General features: G+C 28.5%; 1 protein-coding gene and 1 non-coding gene across 5 annotated transcripts; both read right to left on the reverse strand.

Annotated features, from left to right (window-relative positions):
- Positions 1-6,684: 6,684 nt before the first annotated feature.
- On the reverse strand, positions 6,685-12,039 carry AGD6 (ARF-GAP domain 6). 4 transcript variants are annotated; one of them, XM_068617068.1, is made up of 4 exons: positions 10,875-12,039; positions 10,677-10,766; positions 7,580-8,211; positions 6,685-7,097 (listed from the first exon to the last, which is right to left on the reverse strand). In XM_068617068.1, the coding sequence occupies exons 1-3, from the start codon at positions 11,643-11,645 to the stop codon at positions 7,615-7,617; spliced, it is 1,458 nt and encodes a 485-aa protein (XP_068473169.1). In that variant the 5' UTR covers positions 11,646-12,039; the 3' UTR covers positions 6,685-7,097; positions 7,580-7,614. The 4 variants fall into 4 exon arrangements, with proteins under 4 accessions (XP_068473169.1, XP_068473170.1, XP_090160089.1 ...); XM_068617069.1 differs by having other exon boundaries at positions 7,614-8,211; positions 10,875-11,913; XM_090303963.1 differs by having other exon boundaries at positions 6,685-7,121; positions 7,614-8,211; positions 10,875-11,913.
- Positions 12,040-17,712: 5,673 nt separating this feature from the next.
- On the reverse strand, positions 17,713-17,784 carry TRNAC-GCA (transfer RNA cysteine (anticodon GCA)). Its single transcript has one exon. It is a non-coding gene; the product is annotated as a tRNA-Cys (tRNA).
- Positions 17,785-20,945: the final 3,161 nt, after the last annotated feature.

Below are 20,945 nucleotides of genomic sequence, written 5' to 3' on the forward strand. Positions count from 1 at the left end.
TAATTGGTTGTCGAGTAGACGTGGTTTGTTATTAGGTGTCAAAGTGATATTTTTCAGTCAATAACAAACAACAAATTAATTTGCATTAATCATAGAATTTAAATTTTAGTTATGATATTATTTCTACATTAGAATTTTTATAGGAAGGTTATAGAGTAGATTGTTGGTTATTAGAGAAGTGGATGATATTTAATTCATCCCTTATTTAACAATTGTGGTAGAAGAAGATGAATGTCTTACACCAAATGAGATCACACCACCGTCAACAAATGGATCACTACTATTAGATCCACTATATAAGACAAACATAATAAAGAAAAACCATTATTTTTATGGTATTACATGAAAAAAATAAGAACTTAATAATAAATAAAAGTTATTATACAAGTAAACCTAATCCTAATGTCGGATGAGAAAGATGTGGTAGTGGAGGATTAATAGTAGTTATAGAGAATGGGATCCCCTGAGTCTGAACTGTGGAATGATGTTCTAGAGTTCAAATATAGATCTTGGAGCATGGTAAACTCAAGTACACTGGTTCAAAAAAAGTATAGATCTAGATGGTGGAATGATTTATACAAAGTTAGCCTCTCATATCAGGGAAGCAAATGGTTCAAATTAAATCTGGTTTGGCAAGTAGGATTCGGGGAAAAGTTCAAATTCTGGGAAGATGAGTGGTTAGCAAATTCCCAACTCAAAAGAGAGATACTCCATAATTTACAATAACTCCTTGCTTAAAGATAACCCTATTGGTTTCTTCGGAAGGTGGTCTAGTGAGAGGTGGGAGTGGGATTTTGGCTATAGAAGGGAGTGGTTCGAATGAAAAAACACCTATGGCAAAAGATTTTATGTCATGCTTGTCACAAGTTTCCTACTTTCAGAGAAGGAGGATTTATGGTTATGGAACGACCCTCGTCCTATAGTTTCTCAATAAAATATGCTTATAAAAAGTTAGCAAACCATGGAATTGAGGGTGTAATCGAGTTGTTTGCACATCTTTGGAATCTAAAGGTTATGTCATCGGCTCAGTTTTATGTATGGAGGGCCTTATAAGGATAGCAACTAAGTTGAACCTGCACAAAAAAGGTTTGAGGTTGAGGGATACATTATGTGTGTTATGTGGGAGGGAATAGGAGTCAACTTCACACATTCTTGTTTAATGTAAGGTATCAACTACAGTGTGTAATTTGTGCAATAATTGACTTGGAATTAGCTCGGTGAACCACAATGAGTTGACTAATCATTTTGAACAATTCTCATGTATCTTCTTTAATAAAGAAGGAAATAGATTGTGGAAAAACTTATGGGTATCTGTGATATGGTGTATCTGAAAGCATAGAAACAAGGTTATCTTCAATCAAGCAAAGATAGATGCAGTGGAAATCCTTACCATGACACAAGTTCAATCATGAGCATGGATGAGAAATAAAGTAAGGTCAAGTTTTCTTTTTTTGATTGGATCTTATCCCTTATCTTGACAATAACCTGACAAAAACTGAGTCAAAGAAAGAATTTCAGAAAAATCCAGAATTTCCTCATTAAAAACTATCTTATTTCTATGACGCCAGATTTCACTAACCATAACTATCCATATATTACCCAATCCGAGATTTACGGACTCCGAAGCATTACACAATCTCAACTACAAAAAATGTGAGTAAACACAAAAAGGAACAACCATCATAATATCTAGCCACGCATAACAAAGATTCTACATCAATCATGATATCCAACAATAAAAAAAAACAAATAAAAATATTCTTCCTTTTTTCCATAAAAAAGTGCACAAATCATTTGTGACCATCACTTACTCCAACCTTCTTTCTCCATCACTTTCTAATACGTCAAATCATTGGCAAAATTCTTATTTGGGTACAAAAGAAGTAATTATCACTAAAATTGTTAAATTGGTAAGAATTTAGCAATGTATGATATACAACAAAAGTATTCCCTAAACATACCGAAATATAGTCAAAGAAATTCTGTGATGCTTCAAAAGATCCAATAAAAAAAGAATGCAATACTTTTAGGATTTTTATTCGATTTTCTTAACTCGAGAGACTATAAAGAGTACTATCATTTGGAATATTTTTATTTTATTTTAATGGTACTAGAACAGAGAAATGTAAAAAATATGAGATACTTTATTATAAAATTTATGAAATTGTGATCTGGAACACTTTTATTTGCAAGATTCTTTTTATAAAACTTAAGATAAGTTATCATTATACTTATGATTTAAGAAAATTATATGTTTTGAGACTTTAAACTGAATAAATTATCTTGAAAGATGAAATCATTCTCAACACTTTTCAATAAGTTATCTTGAAAAGATGAAATCAGTCTCAACACTTTTTGAATAAGTTATCTCAATGGATGTTTTTGTGAAATAGTTTTTATACAAGAAAATAAAAGAAAGAGTTATAAATGAAGCAATTCCTTAAAGTAGTTACGTGAAAGTTGCAAAAGACAAATAACATATCATACTTGGATAAAGCTTATAACATAATTATCGTTGAGAGAAAGTTAATTTATTTTTAAAAAGTACTAATTGTTGTATTGTAACCCCATAAATAAGATTTAATAGACTCATACACATTTGTAACATAAATACTCATTCTAACACACTCCAAAATATAATAGTAAAAAATCAATTTATTATTATTATTATTATATTAAAATGTGAATTTTAAGTTTAAATCAATAACTAAACTTGACCTATGTACACTTATCTATATATTGTGAACCCTCTTTGTTTCTAATTAATATGTATCTCATTGTGCTTCTTAAAAAAATATTTTTTTTATTTTTAATGTATTTTTTTTCTTTAAATTGTTTTCTTTTACGTTAACATTATATTGCATTCACTATTTTTTATGTTGATACCTATCATATTAATATTTTTCAAAAGAATGATAATATGAACTATATATATTTTGTTTACACTACAAGAAAATCATTAAATAGAAACTAATTTTAGAGACAAAAAATAATTAGTTGCTATAATGACTAAATTATAGACTATTTTAAAGATTAAAAAAATTATTGATTTCTAAATTTGTTTCTTATTAATGATAAATAGTTTCTAAATTGGTATCTAATTAACTACCAAGATTTTTGCTACCAAATTTAGAATCTAAATAATTAGTAGTTAAAATCTTGATAGCTAATTAGGTACCAATTTAGAAACTATTTATAAATAATAAAAACTAATTTAGAAACCAATAATTTTTTTAGTCTCTAAAATGATCTCTAATTTAGTTATTATAGTAATTAATTTATTTTTTCTAAAATGGATTTCTATTTAATGATTTTGTTACCTCTTAATAAATCAATTTGTAATAATTAATATTAAAATAAACGTTATATATATATATATATATATATATATTTATTGATTCTGATATATACACTACATTAGATATCATATATTAACATTAAAAAAGAAATAATCAATCTGAGTTGAAAATCTTGTACTGTTGACCATTATCAAGAAACTCAGTTTTTACCTAAAGCCAATTGACACGTCAAGCAGGACAAACATTCTTTGAATTGTAATTGTATATCTAATTATTGATTATGTTATAAAGACTTGTATGTAATTTTTATTTATAAACTTGTAAGTATTTAGGGAGCGGTAAAATAAGGGATATGACAAATAATACAAATATAAATAATTGTAATAATAATAATAATAATAATAATAATAATAATAATAATAATAATAATAATAATAATAATAATAATAATAATTTGGTACATTTAATATAGTCTCGTATTATTTAAGAATTTAGGTCAATAACCGTTTATATACACATTTTTTTTTAAATTCTGTGAGACATCATTTAAATACAAAACTATTATGAAACTTTGAATTAAAAACAAACAAGACACTGAATATAATAATTAATTTTAGTCATTTCATTTAAAAGACTTGAAGTTAAAAAAATAATAATAAAATTATACTAGTAATGAAAGAATAGCAAATGTGTCAAATATATATTAGACAATAATTTATAATTTAATTCAAATAAGAGTGAGTCCATTTACAAGCTAACCATAGTTAAACATTGTTAGTGTGGTCTAGCGACTTGAATTAAGACAATACATCTTTTTTCTTTCAATCTTATACGTACAAAGTTAAAGATATTCTTAGACAATGCTATCTTGATAAGGTTCCATGTGTATATGACTTGGATAATAAATATAGAATCAATTAATAATGATGGGACAAAGTTTACATACAATTATGATAGAGGTTTTGAAGCTGGAAATATAAATGTTGATATAATGATAAGAAAACTTTCAACTTGCTATACCTTCTTTTTGCATCTCTTTCAAATTCGTCAAATCATTGACAAAATTCTTATTTTGGCACGAAAGAAGGAATTATCGGTAAAAGTGCTAAACCAAAATAATTTAGGCATTATAAGCGATCATGGCATGAAAAGCAACTTGATAAGAATTTAGTAAATGCATGACATCCAACAAAAATATTCCCTATAGTCAAAGAAATTGATGCTGCAAAAGATCCAATAAAAAAAGCTATTCTTTTAGGGTTTCTATGCGATTTTCTGACACACAATTTTAGGATTTCAAATTAGTACACAAGATTAATTTCAATATTATGTCGTAATTATACAGGAAAACGACTTTACATCAGTTGAGAATTTTCCTATCCAACCATTTTATAATTAATCAGCATATACGATGCAAGTCGGTGTCTTTAGAATTTGGATTTTAACTCTCACACAATATATGTGAACATATAAGAAGTAAACGGATTAGCACTACAATTTTTTTTTTAAAATTTTACTAGGTTTCTTAACGGATGTTACAATAGTTTCCAAACACATACTTGGGTTTTCAAACACATGTTAAGTGTTGATGGCTTTTTTAAATAAATCGTTGATATTTTAAGAAAATGCGGAAGTGACATTTTAGAGTTGGAGGAAGATTCCTAATGATTATAAAAAAAAATATAGTTAAAGAATATTGTCCAGGTAATGTAAAATTTTAATTTATAATTTACTTGTACTACAATTGTGTTAAATTTAATTGTTTTATGTTTTGAATGTTAAATTTGATGTTCTTTCTGATTTTGAACTTTGACAACAAAGAAATGATAAAACACATCCTAGAGAATTGAATGCCGTGGATCTAGAAGAAAAAAATAGAAACCTTTTATGGAGTTAGAGTTGGGTCATTGGCCATCTAATATGAATTCACCATTTGTACATTATTTCGATATCTAAACCTTAAAGTTTACTAAAATTACAAGTAGTTTGATATTAATTTGTGCATCATTTCAAAGTTATAAGCGACTCATTCTTTATTTGTATATCATTATAATGTCTAACCTCAAATTTATTATAGTTATAAGTAACTAGTTTTAATTTATACATCATATGATCGAAGTGTAGAATCAAAATCACTAGTGTTTTAAATGACATGGTCTTAATTTGTACAACATTTCAGCATTCAGGCTCAAATTTATTAAGATTTCAAGTTATTTGGTCTCGATTTTTTAAGCATTCCAACATCATGCCTCAAGATTATAAAATTTATAAAGGATACAAGTCTTGGTCTTTTAAACTTACTCAAGATTATAAAATTTATAAAGGATACAAGTCTTGGTCTTTTAAACTTATAAAAATTAAAGGTGATTCTATCTTGATGTGTACATCATTCCAATATCCAGCCTCATATTTATTCAGATTACAAGTGACTCAATCTAAATTTGTTCTAACTTCAAATTAAGTAATTCAACCTTGTGTAAAATAGATTTAATATTGTCACCTTGTAAAAAACATGATGTTCTACAACATGTCATAGTTTTCCTTCTAGTTTGGATTACTCTATGTTGACTAAGTCACTTATTAACCTCATCAACCTAAGACCTCGTCTCTGATCTTGCATATTTCTCGAAAATATTTCAATCCTCGACTAGTTTGGATTACTCTATGTTAACTAAGTCACCTATTAATCTTAGTTCGAGACAGAAAAAATGAGTACAATCATAAATATATTATTTGTCTGTTATTGAAATATGGATTTTCAATATATCGAAACAAATTCTTAACAAATCTAAACTCATTTCATCACGCTCAGAAATAATTAGGAGAAATATACACCCTAAAATTATTTTCCAATGTATAGAATTAATAGAAGAAACCTACGGAGATAAGAGATTGTAACATGATAACGTATAGTAACACCTAACTTTTTCATAAAAAAATCTTGAATTATCATAATACATATTTTGGATATCTGCTCTAAGCACCGGAACAAAAAGGATATCAAATATGTATACAGAATCAACCATGTGCAACAAAGGAATGGATTACTGGCAATACCTCTCTTCCATAGCACACATCTAAGAACTACGTAATTCGATAAATAAACTTAATCTGTTAAAAAGTATAATAATTAATTTTCTTTTCAAAAAAGTATTATCTGTGTACAATTGAGCAGCGTAGCCTGCAAATCAATCTTCTTGCTCCACCTTCAAAAGAAAGTACTGAAAACCAACAAGGCAATGTGGAAGCATTTCGCCACTTATGCTTTAAGATCTAGGCATGCTCCCGAAAGTGGAGGCGTTTTTATACGATGGATAATGACACATTATGTGGAAATAACTAAGAAGAACCACATATTCATATATAGAGCAAGTAAAAGCACAAATAAGGCAAATTAAGCTGTTATAAACTCCAGAATTATGAAATTATCGTGTCACAATAATGTTTCATCACACTTCCAGGTCGAAGTAATTATAAATTTGGGCAATTTGCCCTTTCTTTAGACACTTGTACATATAAAACTACGTTTCCAACCGTACAGAAGTCCCCAAAAAAATGCATAAAAATTACACAAGCGAGGGTGGGAGAACAATGAAAAAGAAAGACTTGCAAGACAATAGGCTAACCTCAAAAAAATATCATTCTTCCAGCACAAATGGGGCATGAATTCAATAGTGACCAACAAACTTATAGTTGACAATCAGGTCACAACAATAGGTTAAACAGCATCCCTGCTCGGCTCGCATGCCATCATCCAATAGGTACTGTATTGTTGTCACTTACAACAAAACTTTGATCCTGATGATAGAGATAAGGTCAAACCTGGTTCAAGATATATATATATATATATATATATATATATATATATATATATATATATAGTAAGCCTAATTATAGTACATGAGTGCTTTAAATCAGAGATACAACAAAGATATTAAATATTAAAAATAATAACACAATAAATAAAAAATAACAAATTCAAATATAAAGATGCTGACATTATTACATACAAAACCTCATTTTCTACAACGCAAACAAGTAACACAAATTGGAAAGTGAAAAGGTTCGGAAGTGATGCTCGCTAAAATTAAAAAGGGTAAGCATTGATGAATTGGCCATGTGAGATGATGTTTCTAATGGCACACATAGAAATTCTGGATTGTGTTGAGATTACTTTTCAAGTAAACAACCGTACTGGGCTAATAAAAATGCTTCCAAATGCAAGCCATTCAGACAAAATTGTAAATTTTTAATAGATCTTTTTCTTTTATCTACGTTACCTGTCCCACTTCGGTAGAACCGTGTGATACAAACCTTAGAGAAAACCTCCTCCTGTCCAGGCAACACCCGCCTTATCATTATGACCAGCAGCTTTATTATTAGATGCATTCCCATAGAAATCGTCAAATCCTTCATCTTTGTTATTATCCCAACCAGCCCACCCATCACTGCTATGGGCAGCTGACCCTTTAGCTGCTTCTTTCTTCCTTGTATCTTCATGGTCCCAGTCATCCCAAGAGCTAGAGTTGTTAGTATCAGATCGCCCGCCTGATGACTGATGAGACGATCCTTTTGCAGGTTCTTCCTTCCTAGAATCTTCGTGGTCCCAATCGTCCCAAGAGCTTGAATTAGTTTGTCTACCCGTTGAGTGTTGTCCTTCTCTGCCAGAAGAATTCCAGCCTTTGTTCTCTTGATTAAACTCCTGATAGAAACCGTTTTTATCAGTTTCATTTCGTTTCCAGTTATCAGATGTCCCATTTGGATTATCTCTAGTGTATTCCTCAACCTTCTGTGTAGCCATTGCCATGACCCCTCTCATTATACCCCATGTCCTATGTCCAATCTCTGATGTCTTCTGAGAGACAACATTGACAGTTTCATTGACCTTGTAATCATAACCACCCTCTTTTACCTGAAACAAGAAATACAGTTAATTCGGGAAATGAATAACCATGGAATGCAAAGAACAAAATTGCTGTGAGAAGTTTGATAAGTAATTAGATTCCCGCCTTTTTCCACCTTTCTTAAAACAGAATAAACCACAGAATGAAATTATACACAATTCCTTGGCCCAATGACACATGCCAAAAAGTCCAAACTTCATGACTCAATCCCCATATGGAAATAAATGACAGCAGTATGAAAGCCTAGAAAATAGGATTTAAGCAAACTACAACACCACATTGCAAATCTAACGAGTTGTTTACCATCTTCATCAATGCCAATCTAGTTAGCATATAGCTAATCTGACACCCAATAAATAACAGAATATTTCTACATGCACTTATCCAAAAAGCACATTTCTACTCACATTAAATCCAAAATTTTAACTCCCTCGGCACTTTCTGTTATCACTACGAACATTCACTCACAAACAGCATCACTAGGCCACTTTAAGCAAAGCTCTACATACTAGTCTTATTAGAACCATTTGCAACAGCAGCCCTCAGAAATTTTTGCTAAAAGAGTGAAAACAGTTACCAATCAATTGTATTCTTAACTTTTTTCCGAAAGAGTGAAATTAGTTACCAATCAATTTTATTCATAAAATTTTTCCAAAAGAGTGAAAACAGTTACCAATCAATTATATTCATAACATTTTGCCCAAAGAGTAAATCAGTTATCAATCAATTTTTTAAAAGAACTTTGTCAATAAGAGTGAAAAGCAGTTATCAATCAATTTTATTCACAAGGCATCCATGATGTAGGTTGAAAAAAAAATCAACTTTATTAGGCACGACAATTTTCTTTTCCCAAATCTAAAACCAGATGAAGCTCTAAACTAACTTAAACTGCATATAAAGATAATACTTTTAAAGAAAAGCTCCCCTGCAGAAATGGGGAGGGAGGGGGAGAATGTAGTGAATTTGTAATGAAAAGTCTGTTGTCAATTTTAGTTATAGTTTAAAATAAAAGAATTGACAGATGGAAATGGAAAGGTTTTTTATTTTCTGATACATGGTACTTGGTAAAGGGTAATAACGAGGTTTAAGGTGCATCACATTTTTAAGTTTTAATCATCCATTAGTATTGCTTTATTAATCAAGTGTAGATAGATTGTTTTTATCAGTAAGAGTACAGAATGATTTAAATCTGAAATGTGAAACCACCATTTTCAGCAGTATGAAGCAGGGCCACAGCTGGCTGCTACTTAAATGTGTCCCATAAAGTATGAAGGGTCACAATAACAATAATACCATTTTTAAAATTGGCAGGGTCCAATATCATTTTTCCTAGAATCAATCCACATACATAATAAGAGTGTTTGGGATGACTGTAAAAAATAAATTATTTCAATAATTAATTAGTGCTATAATTGATTATAGTGAGAATTAAACTTTGTTTAGGAAAAATTGTTAGATAGTGGTTTTAAGATCATTAATCTCGTTTAGAAAAATAAGAAAAAATCAGGTTTTATACAAGAAAAAAAGAATTATTAAGCTTAGAGGGAAAAATAATCCATTGAAAAATAAACATAAGCTACAATTTTTAAATTCATGAAAACAACTTTTTTTCAGAAAAAAAAAAAAAAGTTTTTATAAACTTAAGTTATTGTCCCATACATATAACTGAAATTGCAAACAACTTTATCCCAAAACAAAAACTACTGAAATCAGCAAATGTAATATTTCTCAAACGTGCTTGAAGTATAAATATGAAGAGAGAGAGAGAGAAAGGTCTACTTTCAGAGGCATGTTGCAGGCCCTCTCACATGGTATGGTGTTACCAGAACATTTTAATTTTCATAATTGAAAAATCCTTGAACATGAGTATGGACAAAATATTTAATTTCCCCGTTCTTTCAAAATAAGAGTCATTTTAATTTTTTTATTTCTGTTACAAACTAATAATTTTTCAAATTTTAAAATTATTTTTTGCATACTCTTGTATATAATTAATAGTGATTAATACAGTATTACTTACATTGAGAAAATGACACAAAAATAATAACACGGAAAAGTTAAGAGTATTTTTATCTAATTGTGTATTTTTGTTATAAACTTTAAAGATTCCATAAATATGTTCCTGAACAAAATAACAGGATCCTATCCCCTACAATAAAGAACATAGATGTAGGATTTAAATAATAGCCTATTCTTGTATTGCAAATAAATATATTTGCATGAAACTTGCTAGAAAGAATTTGGAAATTGTCTTACGCTATGATTTAAATCTCAGCATGTCAGAAATTCCTTCGTTGCCTATTGTTCTGAATACCGCTTAATCTCTTAAGGTATTTCTCCATAATATCTGGCTAACTAAGAACTGGGTACCCTTGATTACGCGAACAATAGCAAAAATGCCTATATGTCTAACACATGAAATTATATCTAAGTTCGTTCCACGATAAATTAAGCAGAAAAACAAAACAATTACCTTAGCAGAGATCTCTTTTGTCCCGGCCTGAACAACACTGGCAGCGGACTGAGCCGCAGAAGCAGCAGCCAACGACAATTTACCGAATCCCTAAACACACACAAAATACATACATTAATGGAACAGCTCTCAACGATATATATTAATATTATTAACAGACAATTTCCCATTAAAAAAATAAACAGTTCCCATAGTGACCTGAGAAACGACAGATAAATAATCGTTTTGCTGATTAACCCTTTGGCTCGGGGCGGGGCCGGATCCGAACCCAACGTATTTGCCACCCTGCGAAGGCGGAAGCCCCTCCGGTCGCGCCTCATTCTCCGCCCTCCTCCTCGCGAAGAAATCCTCCTTATTGGCAGCAGAGGCTTCAAGCTGTGCGCGCGTGTACATATCCTCCGTCGACTTCGATCTCGCCACGCTCCCGCCGCCGCCGAACCCCCGTACATCGCCGGTGGATTGGTTCCGCCGCAGATCGGAGCCCGCCCGCGCCGATCCGATCCCATCGTCCGCGTCCCAATTATCCCATCCGCCGTTGTTGCTGGTGGATAGGGGCGGCTTTCCCTTGGAGACTGAGGAGCGAATGGTCTCCTTGACGACGGGGGGATCCCGCCAGGGGCGGCCGTCGGCGATGGCCTGGATGCGGTCGCGGTAGACGGAGGCGGCGTTGGAATTGTACTTGGCAACGATGTCGGTTTCCTTGGCGATGCCGTATTGCTTGAGAAAGGAGTTGAGTTTATCGTTGCCTCCAGCTTCCATCTTCTTGATCTGGATTTCGGACCAGGAATCCATGGTGACGGATCGAACGAAGGAGATGTGGACGCCGAGGCCGCGGTGCTTGCCGGAGCACTCTAAGCACATAAAGACTCCGTACGACACTGACGCCCATTGCGGATTCTTCTGGGAACAGTCGACGCAGATCTTGTTCGCCGCTTGGGATTGGAGGTCCCGGAGCCGCCGCGAAGCCATCGGAATTTATTTTGCTTTTTAACTGAAGGGTGCAGAGAATTGAAACGGAATTTGAGAAAGAAAAGAAAGTTTGGGAAGGAATGAATGAATGAGTATAATGCGTTGGGAATTGAGAGAGAGAGAGAAAGAACGGAAGATTGATTTTGGTGAATCACCGACACCGTCAAATTGGGACGGAATTATTGGATGCTGACTCGCTATAATTCTTTTGCAATTCCCTCTTTGCTAATTTTATATTTTTTTATAATATTTTAAGTCTTATTTTATTTCCTTATACCCTTCGCCCAACAAAAATTATTCAAATAAAATAATTACGCACTAAATAATAATTAATATTGAAGGATGAAAACTATTTAAATTTAAAAGAAATAAACACACCTGTCTTGCACTTGGTAAAAAGAAAGCGCGGTACTCTCTCTGCCTACTTGTCCTGCATTTGCTTCTATGTTGTCTTGTCTAATGTGAACTTAACATGGATTTTCTTGAGTAACAAAGACCGATTATTATACTATATTAATAATTTATATAATACATTTTTTTAATTCAATTGTTTAAATTCTAACTTATATTATTTTGTATTTAATTTTTTCAAAATTGAATAATTAGAAATATATAATTAGGGAATTCCAAATATATATATATATATATATATATATATACTATGGACTTTAATATATGCAACAAAATATTAAACAATTACTTTTTTAATTGTTTATTATTTAGTTTTGTCTTATAAAATCAAGTTTCTTGCAAAATCCTTTTACATACAAATAAGATTTTTTAAAATCATAACCCATAGTTGTTTATAATCCATAGCTTATATTATTCTATTATTCTATTATGTTATTATTTTTATTTATAATCAATGTTATATGTATATTTTATATATCAATCTTATATTCATTTTTTTAATTCTTAACATTATCAGAGCTTAATAAATATAATAATTATTATATTATTCTAAAGATAATATGATTATTATTATTTAAATGTGTTGTGATATTATTCTTAAGATAACAAATATAATTGTTGTTAATTAAATTTGTTATAATATTATTCTGAAAATAACATTTATGATTATTATCATTTAAATATCTGTTGTGATACTATTATGAAAATAACAAATATAATTGTTATTATTTAATTCTTTTATTATATTATTTTAAAAAAATAAATATATTTAAATATGTTATCATAATAATATTATTATGAGATAACATATATAATTATTATCTTGATTCTCTTATTATTTCTACTGTGCATCCACAATTAGTTTTAGAAACAAATGAATTAAATCATGTAAACAAGTTTTTGGGTGAACAAAATTGGGTTTATAAACTATTGGGTTTGAATTCAATTTTCAAACCAATCAAAATGTTGTGATCTTAGCCAATTTTGTTGAAATAAATCAAATCTTTTTAAAATAAAATAAAATTGTCTGACAAATTAAATTTAATAACTCACTAATATTAATCTACAACTAATAATCCTTGTCTAATTCATCCGATGAGTCAAATGTTTGAATGTAAAATTTTAAAATATTGAATTTAAGTAAAATTTGATTGGTCATGTTAGATCCGAATGCACTCAGCCTAATCATTACCCATACATAAATGAAATTTTAATTTTATTTAAAGAATAATATACAAAAGCTTTACATCCAAGTTTTGTTATTCTTTAAATATGTTAGTGCCCTTCAATCAAAATTAAAGTTTTGTCTTGATAATAATGTTAATCTGTTTTGAAAGTTCTGTTGTAATGAGTCTTAAGTCTTGACACCAAACCACAACAACCTAAAGAAAAGTAACATCAAAAGTGAAAATAACTTGGTTGAAACATCAATCGAAACCTTTGACGTATAAATTAAGCAAATGCCTTAGAATTCTGTACAACAGCAAGTGATACGAGAGAGATAAGTTTCAGCTTAAATCCTTCTAATGTTTTGCTAACTTCAAATCTAAAATGTTGGGAGTGTTTAGGGTTTAGGGAATGTGTAGTAATTTTTTATTATAAATAGGTCATAAACTCTCATTGGTACTACAATGTATATGGATAGAAAATGAGTAATCAATTTTTGCAATGCTCGAGTGTATCATCAGTGTTATTAGTACACTCTTTAACCTTCAGAATTTTCATCTCCAACACATGATACCTAGCTGTCCCTTGTGTTTGGAATGATATTTTGTACAAACTTCTTCTTAAGAATATTTTGAGAGAGAAAATATATTTTTTCAATTACAATTAACACAAACTAATTTATGGAAATTGTTTCATATATATTTAAAGAATTTCTCCATAAAATCTAATTGAAGAGAAAAGTATGAAAGTAACTAAAATTATCATTTTTTTTATAAATTAAATTAACTAATTTATATTAAGAAGTAAATTTTAAATCTAACTCAATTTTACAACACCATTTATAAATGAGGTTTGCACCCACTTATAAACTATGAAATATCTTAATCTTTAGTTGATGTGGGATTCCAACACACATCTCACGTTGATATTGTCAACTCGTTCTTAAAACTATATATTTATGGGTGATCCGATGAGAATCTCATCCGATAGTAGGTAGTCTGATAAGTCTAACAAACTTTAACTAGGATAAATTTTATATCACTCTTTGATACCATCTCTAGAAGTAAAGTTTAACTCAATTTTACAAAATTGACTTATTTGCACTAAGTTATCATTAGTCGATGTAGATCTAAACAATTTATTAACCGATTAAATGTATAAATCTACATAAATATATGAGAATTTTTATATATTATTTTATGCATAAAGTAATTTTAACTTATATAAATATCAATTTTGTTTCCTTTTTCTCTTCTAAAAATTCTTATGAAGAAACATATTCCTATTTTTCTCAAATTTTTTATTTTTAACTTACGTAGAAGCAAAATTTAATTTAATTTTTTTTTATAATTTTCTCTTTTAAAAATTTATTATGAAGATGATGTTCAAAGCCAACGAGATAAATGGTTTATAGTAGAAAATGCACAACTAGTTGCTATTTTATTAGTTATTTAAAAAACAGTTACAAATTGTAAGAGGTTCGCAATTGATAGGACGTTCGTAAGGGGTTGTTGTTTAGGTTCATTTTGTTAAAGGGAGAATTTGGAGGTATAGAAAATTTGCTATTACTAATTTGATATTTTTACAAATTTGGAGGTGGTTTGGTTAATTGTAAAGTGATGTTACTTATTACAAAATAAAAATAAATATATGCATATATAACTAAATAAAAAAAATTATACATATATATTACTTATTACAAAATATATAACAAGTTAATATACATATTAAAATTTTAATTAGTCTACTAATATAAGATAGCATGATAAAATGTGATATATGACATAACACATGTTCCCTTAGGTAATAATAATAATATTCTGTGTGGTTAAAAAAATTGCCCATGTGAGAGTAAATAAGTCTGCATATAATAATTACTAATTACTCTTTATCTTTGATTTTGTGTCATTAAAATAATATACATTTTTTTAAAAAACAAAAAACAATATTTTTACTTCAGAAAAATAAAACAGACTCAACAAAATTCAAAAAGCCCAAACAGATTTGTCAAGAGCAATTGCTTCCTGCACCCGATCAATTGTGACTGGCACCCGACAAACTTTTTAAAATCCCATTATGCCCTTGTCTTGCGCAGAACAACAATAACACTACAGAAAAAATTATCCGCAAGTCAAATGTCTCTTGCGGATAAAAATATCCGGAGGCCATTCTTCCACAACAGCAGATAAAAATATCTGGAGGCCATTCTTCCACAACAGCAGATAAAAATATCTGGAGGCCATTCTTCCACAACTGCGGATAAAAAAATCTGGAAGTCAAGTGCTCACTACGGATAAAAATATCCGGAAGTCAAGTGCTCAACTGCGGATAAAAATATCCAGAAGTCATTCTTCCACAACTGCGGATAAAAAAATCCGGAAGTCAAGTGCTCAATTGCGGATAAAAATATCCGGAACCCAGTCCTGAACTGCGGATAAAAATATCCGAAATGTAATAGTAAATTACGGATAAAAACGTGCGGAAGTCAATAATGAATTACGGATAAAAATATCCGGTAGGCATGACAGAGTACCTTTCTCTGACGATGGTTTCTTCTCCGACTTCAGAAGCTGACGGTGGCGGCTGCTGCTCTGCCAGCGATGATGAAGCTCACTGATGGTGAAGGAAACCAAGAGAGACGACGGTGGATGACGGTGGCTGAGAGTGGCTGCAGTTGCTGCTTCAAGCACAAATGAACAAGAAGAAGAATAGGGTTGGATGCATAAGATTGGGTGTCTATCACATTTTAAGATTCATTAAGGGTAAATTGGACTTTTCCTATGATTTATTAAGGGTAGATTGGACTTTTACTATGTGTGATTGGGTGCTAGTTAAAAATGATATGGTGCAGGGAGAATCTGCCTTGTCAAGAAACCAAGTGGGTGTATCCACAACAAATAAGAAAACTAGCCCAAGTAATGAAGAACAAGTCCACCCCAACGCTAACAACATCCAAAGCCACACCAACCGAACTCCTAAACCTCGTAGAGCTTGAATATTTGGGCAGAGACGGCACCAAAGAAGTTGGGTCTGATGGGCTAACATCCGAAATATAGTTGGCCTGCACCATAGCAAATTTCTTCCTGCACCGCATTATTTTTAAAAAAGATTGTTTTACCCCTTTTAAAATACGAAATATTTTCATAACATATTTTATTAATTCTGGATTTATCAATCCAGAATAAAAAAATATATTTCAGAATGTTATTTTATCTTCCAGATTTTTTATTCTAAAAACACTTTTTGCTTACTAATTCTTGTTCCATAAACACTTTTTGCTTACGATACATGTATTCCATAATTACATAAAACTGTGAAAAAATAATTTTGGTATTTTAAAGAATGTAGGGGTGAAATAGTTATGAATATTTCTTCCTGCACCCATACATTTTTCTTCTTGCACCCTTACATTCTTCGTAATATCAGAATTATTTTTGATAATTTTTTGTGATTCCAAAATTAGGAGTTTCCTAAGTAAAAGTTGTTTTCAGATTAGGATTTTTTTGTAAGGAAAGTGTGTTTCCAAAATAGGAAATCCATTAGGTAACAAACCATTCTGGAATATTCTTTCCAGAACACATTTTGTTTTAGAAAGTATCTTCCAAACATATTCTGGAAAGAGTAATCTGGAAATATTTTTAAAAAAGATAAAGAGGTCTTTTCCAAAACTGACGGGTGCAAAAAGCCATTTGTTGGGTGCGGGGAGAAGCACCCTAGTTAATCATATCATCTTTTAGGATAAAATGATTTCATTTGACTAAACACATGTTCTTAATTGCGTTGTATATTATATTAAACATATATTAGTATATTTATTTATTTTTTAAAATAAGTTTTGTATCTATGTAAAATTTATAAAATATGAGATTCGTTTTTTTAATAAATTTGTAATTTTTTTAGTATTTTAAAAATTTAAACGTATATTTTAAGCTCTTAGTCATAATAAAATTAAATGAAATTTTATATGAATTGTAAAATCTTAACATAATAATAGTTATACATGTAACAAAAACTACAGTTAATTGTAAAATTCATGTTTTAAAACTACTCCCGTCTTCGATGAAAGTTACTAAATTGGTGGAATCTTTATTTCATTTTAATGAAATAAATAAATTGTATAATAGAATCAATATAAATCGTGTTTGCCAAACACAATTTTACTTCTAAAAAATTAAGTTATTTTGTAAGTGAAATCGTGTTGATCAACACCATTTTAATATTGATGAAAAAAATCATATAAAAAATGCAGAGTAGTAGTAAATTTCTCCAATTTTCATTTATTTTTATTGTTAATAAAAAATTAAATAATTTTGAAGACACAATAATAAAAAATTGGAATATTTATTTAATTTATTTTAAATATTACATACGCGCAACACATTTTAACCCTGTATTGCTAGATAAAACAATAAATATATATGTTTATATTCCAAAATAATAATTAACTTAAGAATACTTCTAAAAATTATAAATATAAAAATAAACTTAAAGGGCCCAACCGGGTTCGAACCGGTGACCTCTTGATCTGCAGTCAAATGCTCTACCACTGAGCTATGGACCCTTTTATTGATATTGTAAAAGAAAAAATTTATTTTAATTATTATTCTTTTCTCCAATATCCTTTTTAAAATACTAACATGTATCAAAATAATTTGAAATATTTATAATAAACTGTTAGTATAAATCGGTGTATGAAATAAATATATTTAAATTCAAGTTAAATACGGGAATAAATATAAATAAGAAGAATATTTAAAATGATAAAAATACAATTAATTCTTATAAAAAGTTCAAATTAACATGTGCCCTTTAAAAAATGTAATGTTCTCGGTATAATAAACTTTAGTTTGATGCAGAAGAATAAAATGACTGTCTTTTCAAATAAGATCTATTGCGAGATATAGTAATTTACTTCATTTTTTTTTATTTTTAAAGTGTGGTTAATTAATTTAAAAGTTGAGAATAATGACAGTAAATAATGATTTTTAATAAATTAATAGAAAAATAGTGAACAAAACAAGATATAAGATTGAGATTGATTTAAAGTTAATCTACTGATATTGATTTAAATAAATATGTATGAAATATAATAAGCTATGTTATTGAATAAATATAAAAGTATTAGGGACAGATGAAACAAAAATATGATTTTAAATATATAATCACTAGACTCATTAATGAATAAATATTTTCTTCTTAATATATTTTTTAATCATCTTTATATGTAACTCAATTTGTTACTTTCGATTGTCTTGTCGTTGTAATTTAGCTTATCAAAATTTAAATAACTTTGACAAAATCTATAGATTTTCTTCCAATCAAAATATTTTATAATTTTTCATATTATAATTTAGTATTAGAAAATAGTATAAGAATATTTAAATTAAAATTAATAAAGTATTTTATCACATTAAATTTTGTAATTTAATAATTAAATATCAAAATTATTATTTTTAACAAAATTCATAACACTAGTTTCTGTATGATTTCACATATTTAAAATTAAATTAATAATTAAAGTCAAAATCTAAAAATATTTTTTATTATTCAAATTGTATGAAGTAATTTCACTTTCCATCACTATTAAAAAAATATAATATTTTCTTTTATCCTTTATAATTTTGAATTTAAAAATACTTTTCTTTCTTCATTCAATTTATCATGACAAAGATTTTAAATTTATTATAAACCATGATTAAGGAAAATAGTATTATAAAATTAAAATATATATAAAAAAAACAACTGGTTGATTAACATGACAATCTTAGTTTAAAAAAATATATTTTTATTAAGATTTTTCTATTAACTAAGGAAAAAATATATAACTTAATAAGTGAGATATATTAATATTTGTCTAATAAATGTGATCACATATTTATTTATGGTAATTTTTAATATTATATTATTAATAACCCTAAAAACGATTTCAATTAAAACTATAAAAACTATATTTCCTAGTATCATAGTTAATAAATCTTAAACTATAATTAATGATTTTATTAAATAAATACTATGCTAAAAAATATACGTATTATAAAATTATAATAGCTACATTATAATAGAATATTGAGCACACATATATTTCCAACACCTTTGAAATGTCTTAAGTTTTAAAAAATTATATAATAAGAGTATATTTGTAAGCTTTGTACTTTATTTTTTTATAGTTTAAGAAATTATTTTTCTTTCACTATTTCAGTGAATTGAGTTGTGTTTGATTTTTCGTTAAAAAGACTATTGAACATGAATTCAACATTTCCTTTTAGTCAAATTTTAATTAATGAAAAGATTGGGTAAAGATGAAAAGAAACACACATATACTTTGTTAAATCGCATTATAATATACATTCTTTTAGTATATACATGTGTATATATATTAAATTCTTTAAAAATCACATTAAGCAAATATTATAAATAAGTGAGAATGGTACCATTAGAAGAAAAAATGACTTTAAAGAGATTATTTAACAGACGCTTAATATAACTATACTAATAAATTAAATAACGAGGTCTTTTTAACTTTTTTGTAAAGTTTAGATAAGTGAGAATGATGGTGCAATGGAGATTATAGTTTAAAGTTCTTTAAATTAATATTTTTTTAAAATAATTTAAATAATATATTATCAACAGGTTTGGATGATATTGAAAAATATACTGAGTTTAAATTTTGCAAATAGAAAAATAAATGTTATGTAACTGGAAAAACAAATGTAAAGAGAGATTGGGAAAGGAGAGAAAAGGAGAGAAAAGAAGAGAAGAGAATTTAAAAAGTAATTTTAAAAATAACTTGATATAAAAAAAATTAAAATATAAATTAGAGTTAAAATAAAACACTATTATAAAATATTAATAAATAAATAAAATTATATTTCAAAAATAATAATATATTTTAAAATTTAAATTATTTACTTTATTATATTTTTATATTAGAAAAAAATTTAATACTTTTATATTTAACATATAATATCACAATATTATGTATATTTTTTTCACAAATCCACACTATATAAATTATAAAAAGTATATTTTTTTTACAAACCATCCCTATATAATTGTGTCTTTTGCATCTTTCATTTTATTTTCAAACTTTCATTGCATTTCTATCCCCACAAATACTAGACACCCTTATCCAAACATACTCGACAGATGAAGAGTTAAGTCAATGACAAAGTCGTTAATAATCAACACTTGTATTTTTTGCTTTCACAAAAAAAAAATATGGAGATTTTTGTAAGTTAAAAATTATTTATATCGAAAATGAATTTGAGAGTGCAACTCGACGAGGACAAGATGTTTCTCAGGGGACGAGCTTTTAGTTGGAGAGAGGGAGGTCCACCTAAAATTGACAATTGACTCTCCGATGTTTAAGTCAGTAGGATCACAAAGATGGTAAGTCCTTAATAGTGTAGGAGTTAAGAATATGAGAAGATAAGATTGTACTTCCTGAAGTGAGTATGTATTTATAGATTAATCAAGTGAGATAGTGAACGAGTCATTTGAATTAGTCATATAATTGTTATTCAGTGTTCTATAAATAATCGTTTATCATTTAAAATTAATTGATTAAGCCGTTTTACTTATGATAATCATTAATAACAAGTATCCGCTCGATTACAAAGTCCAACCGTCATCTGTTAGCTAAAGTTAATGGATTAATATTATCTCTTCTCATTTATAAATGCTTATATATAAAACTTTTGATTATTGAGACATCTTAAAAAT

The sequence above is a fragment of the Phaseolus vulgaris genome, chromosome 1, assembly GCF_051622355.1.
Source record: "Phaseolus vulgaris cultivar YP4 chromosome 1, ASM5162235v1, whole genome shotgun sequence".
In the NCBI taxonomy this organism is placed as follows: Eukaryota; Viridiplantae; Streptophyta; class Magnoliopsida; order Fabales; family Fabaceae; genus Phaseolus; species Phaseolus vulgaris.

Excerpts from the sequence above, each read along its gene's own strand:
- AGD6 (XM_068617068.1), bottom strand. The coding sequence starts at position 11,645 with ATGGCTTCGCGGCGGCTCCGGGACCTCCAATCCCAAGCGGCGAACAAG. Across the intron at positions 10,767-10,874 it reads ATTTATCTGTCGTTTCTCAG|GGATTCGGTAAATTGTCGTT; the intron begins GTCACTATGGGA and ends GTGTGTGTTTAG. Across the intron at positions 8,212-10,676 it reads CAAAAGAGATCTCTGCTAAG|GTAAAAGAGGGTGGTTATGA; the intron begins GTAATTGTTTTG and ends TTCTTGTTTCAG.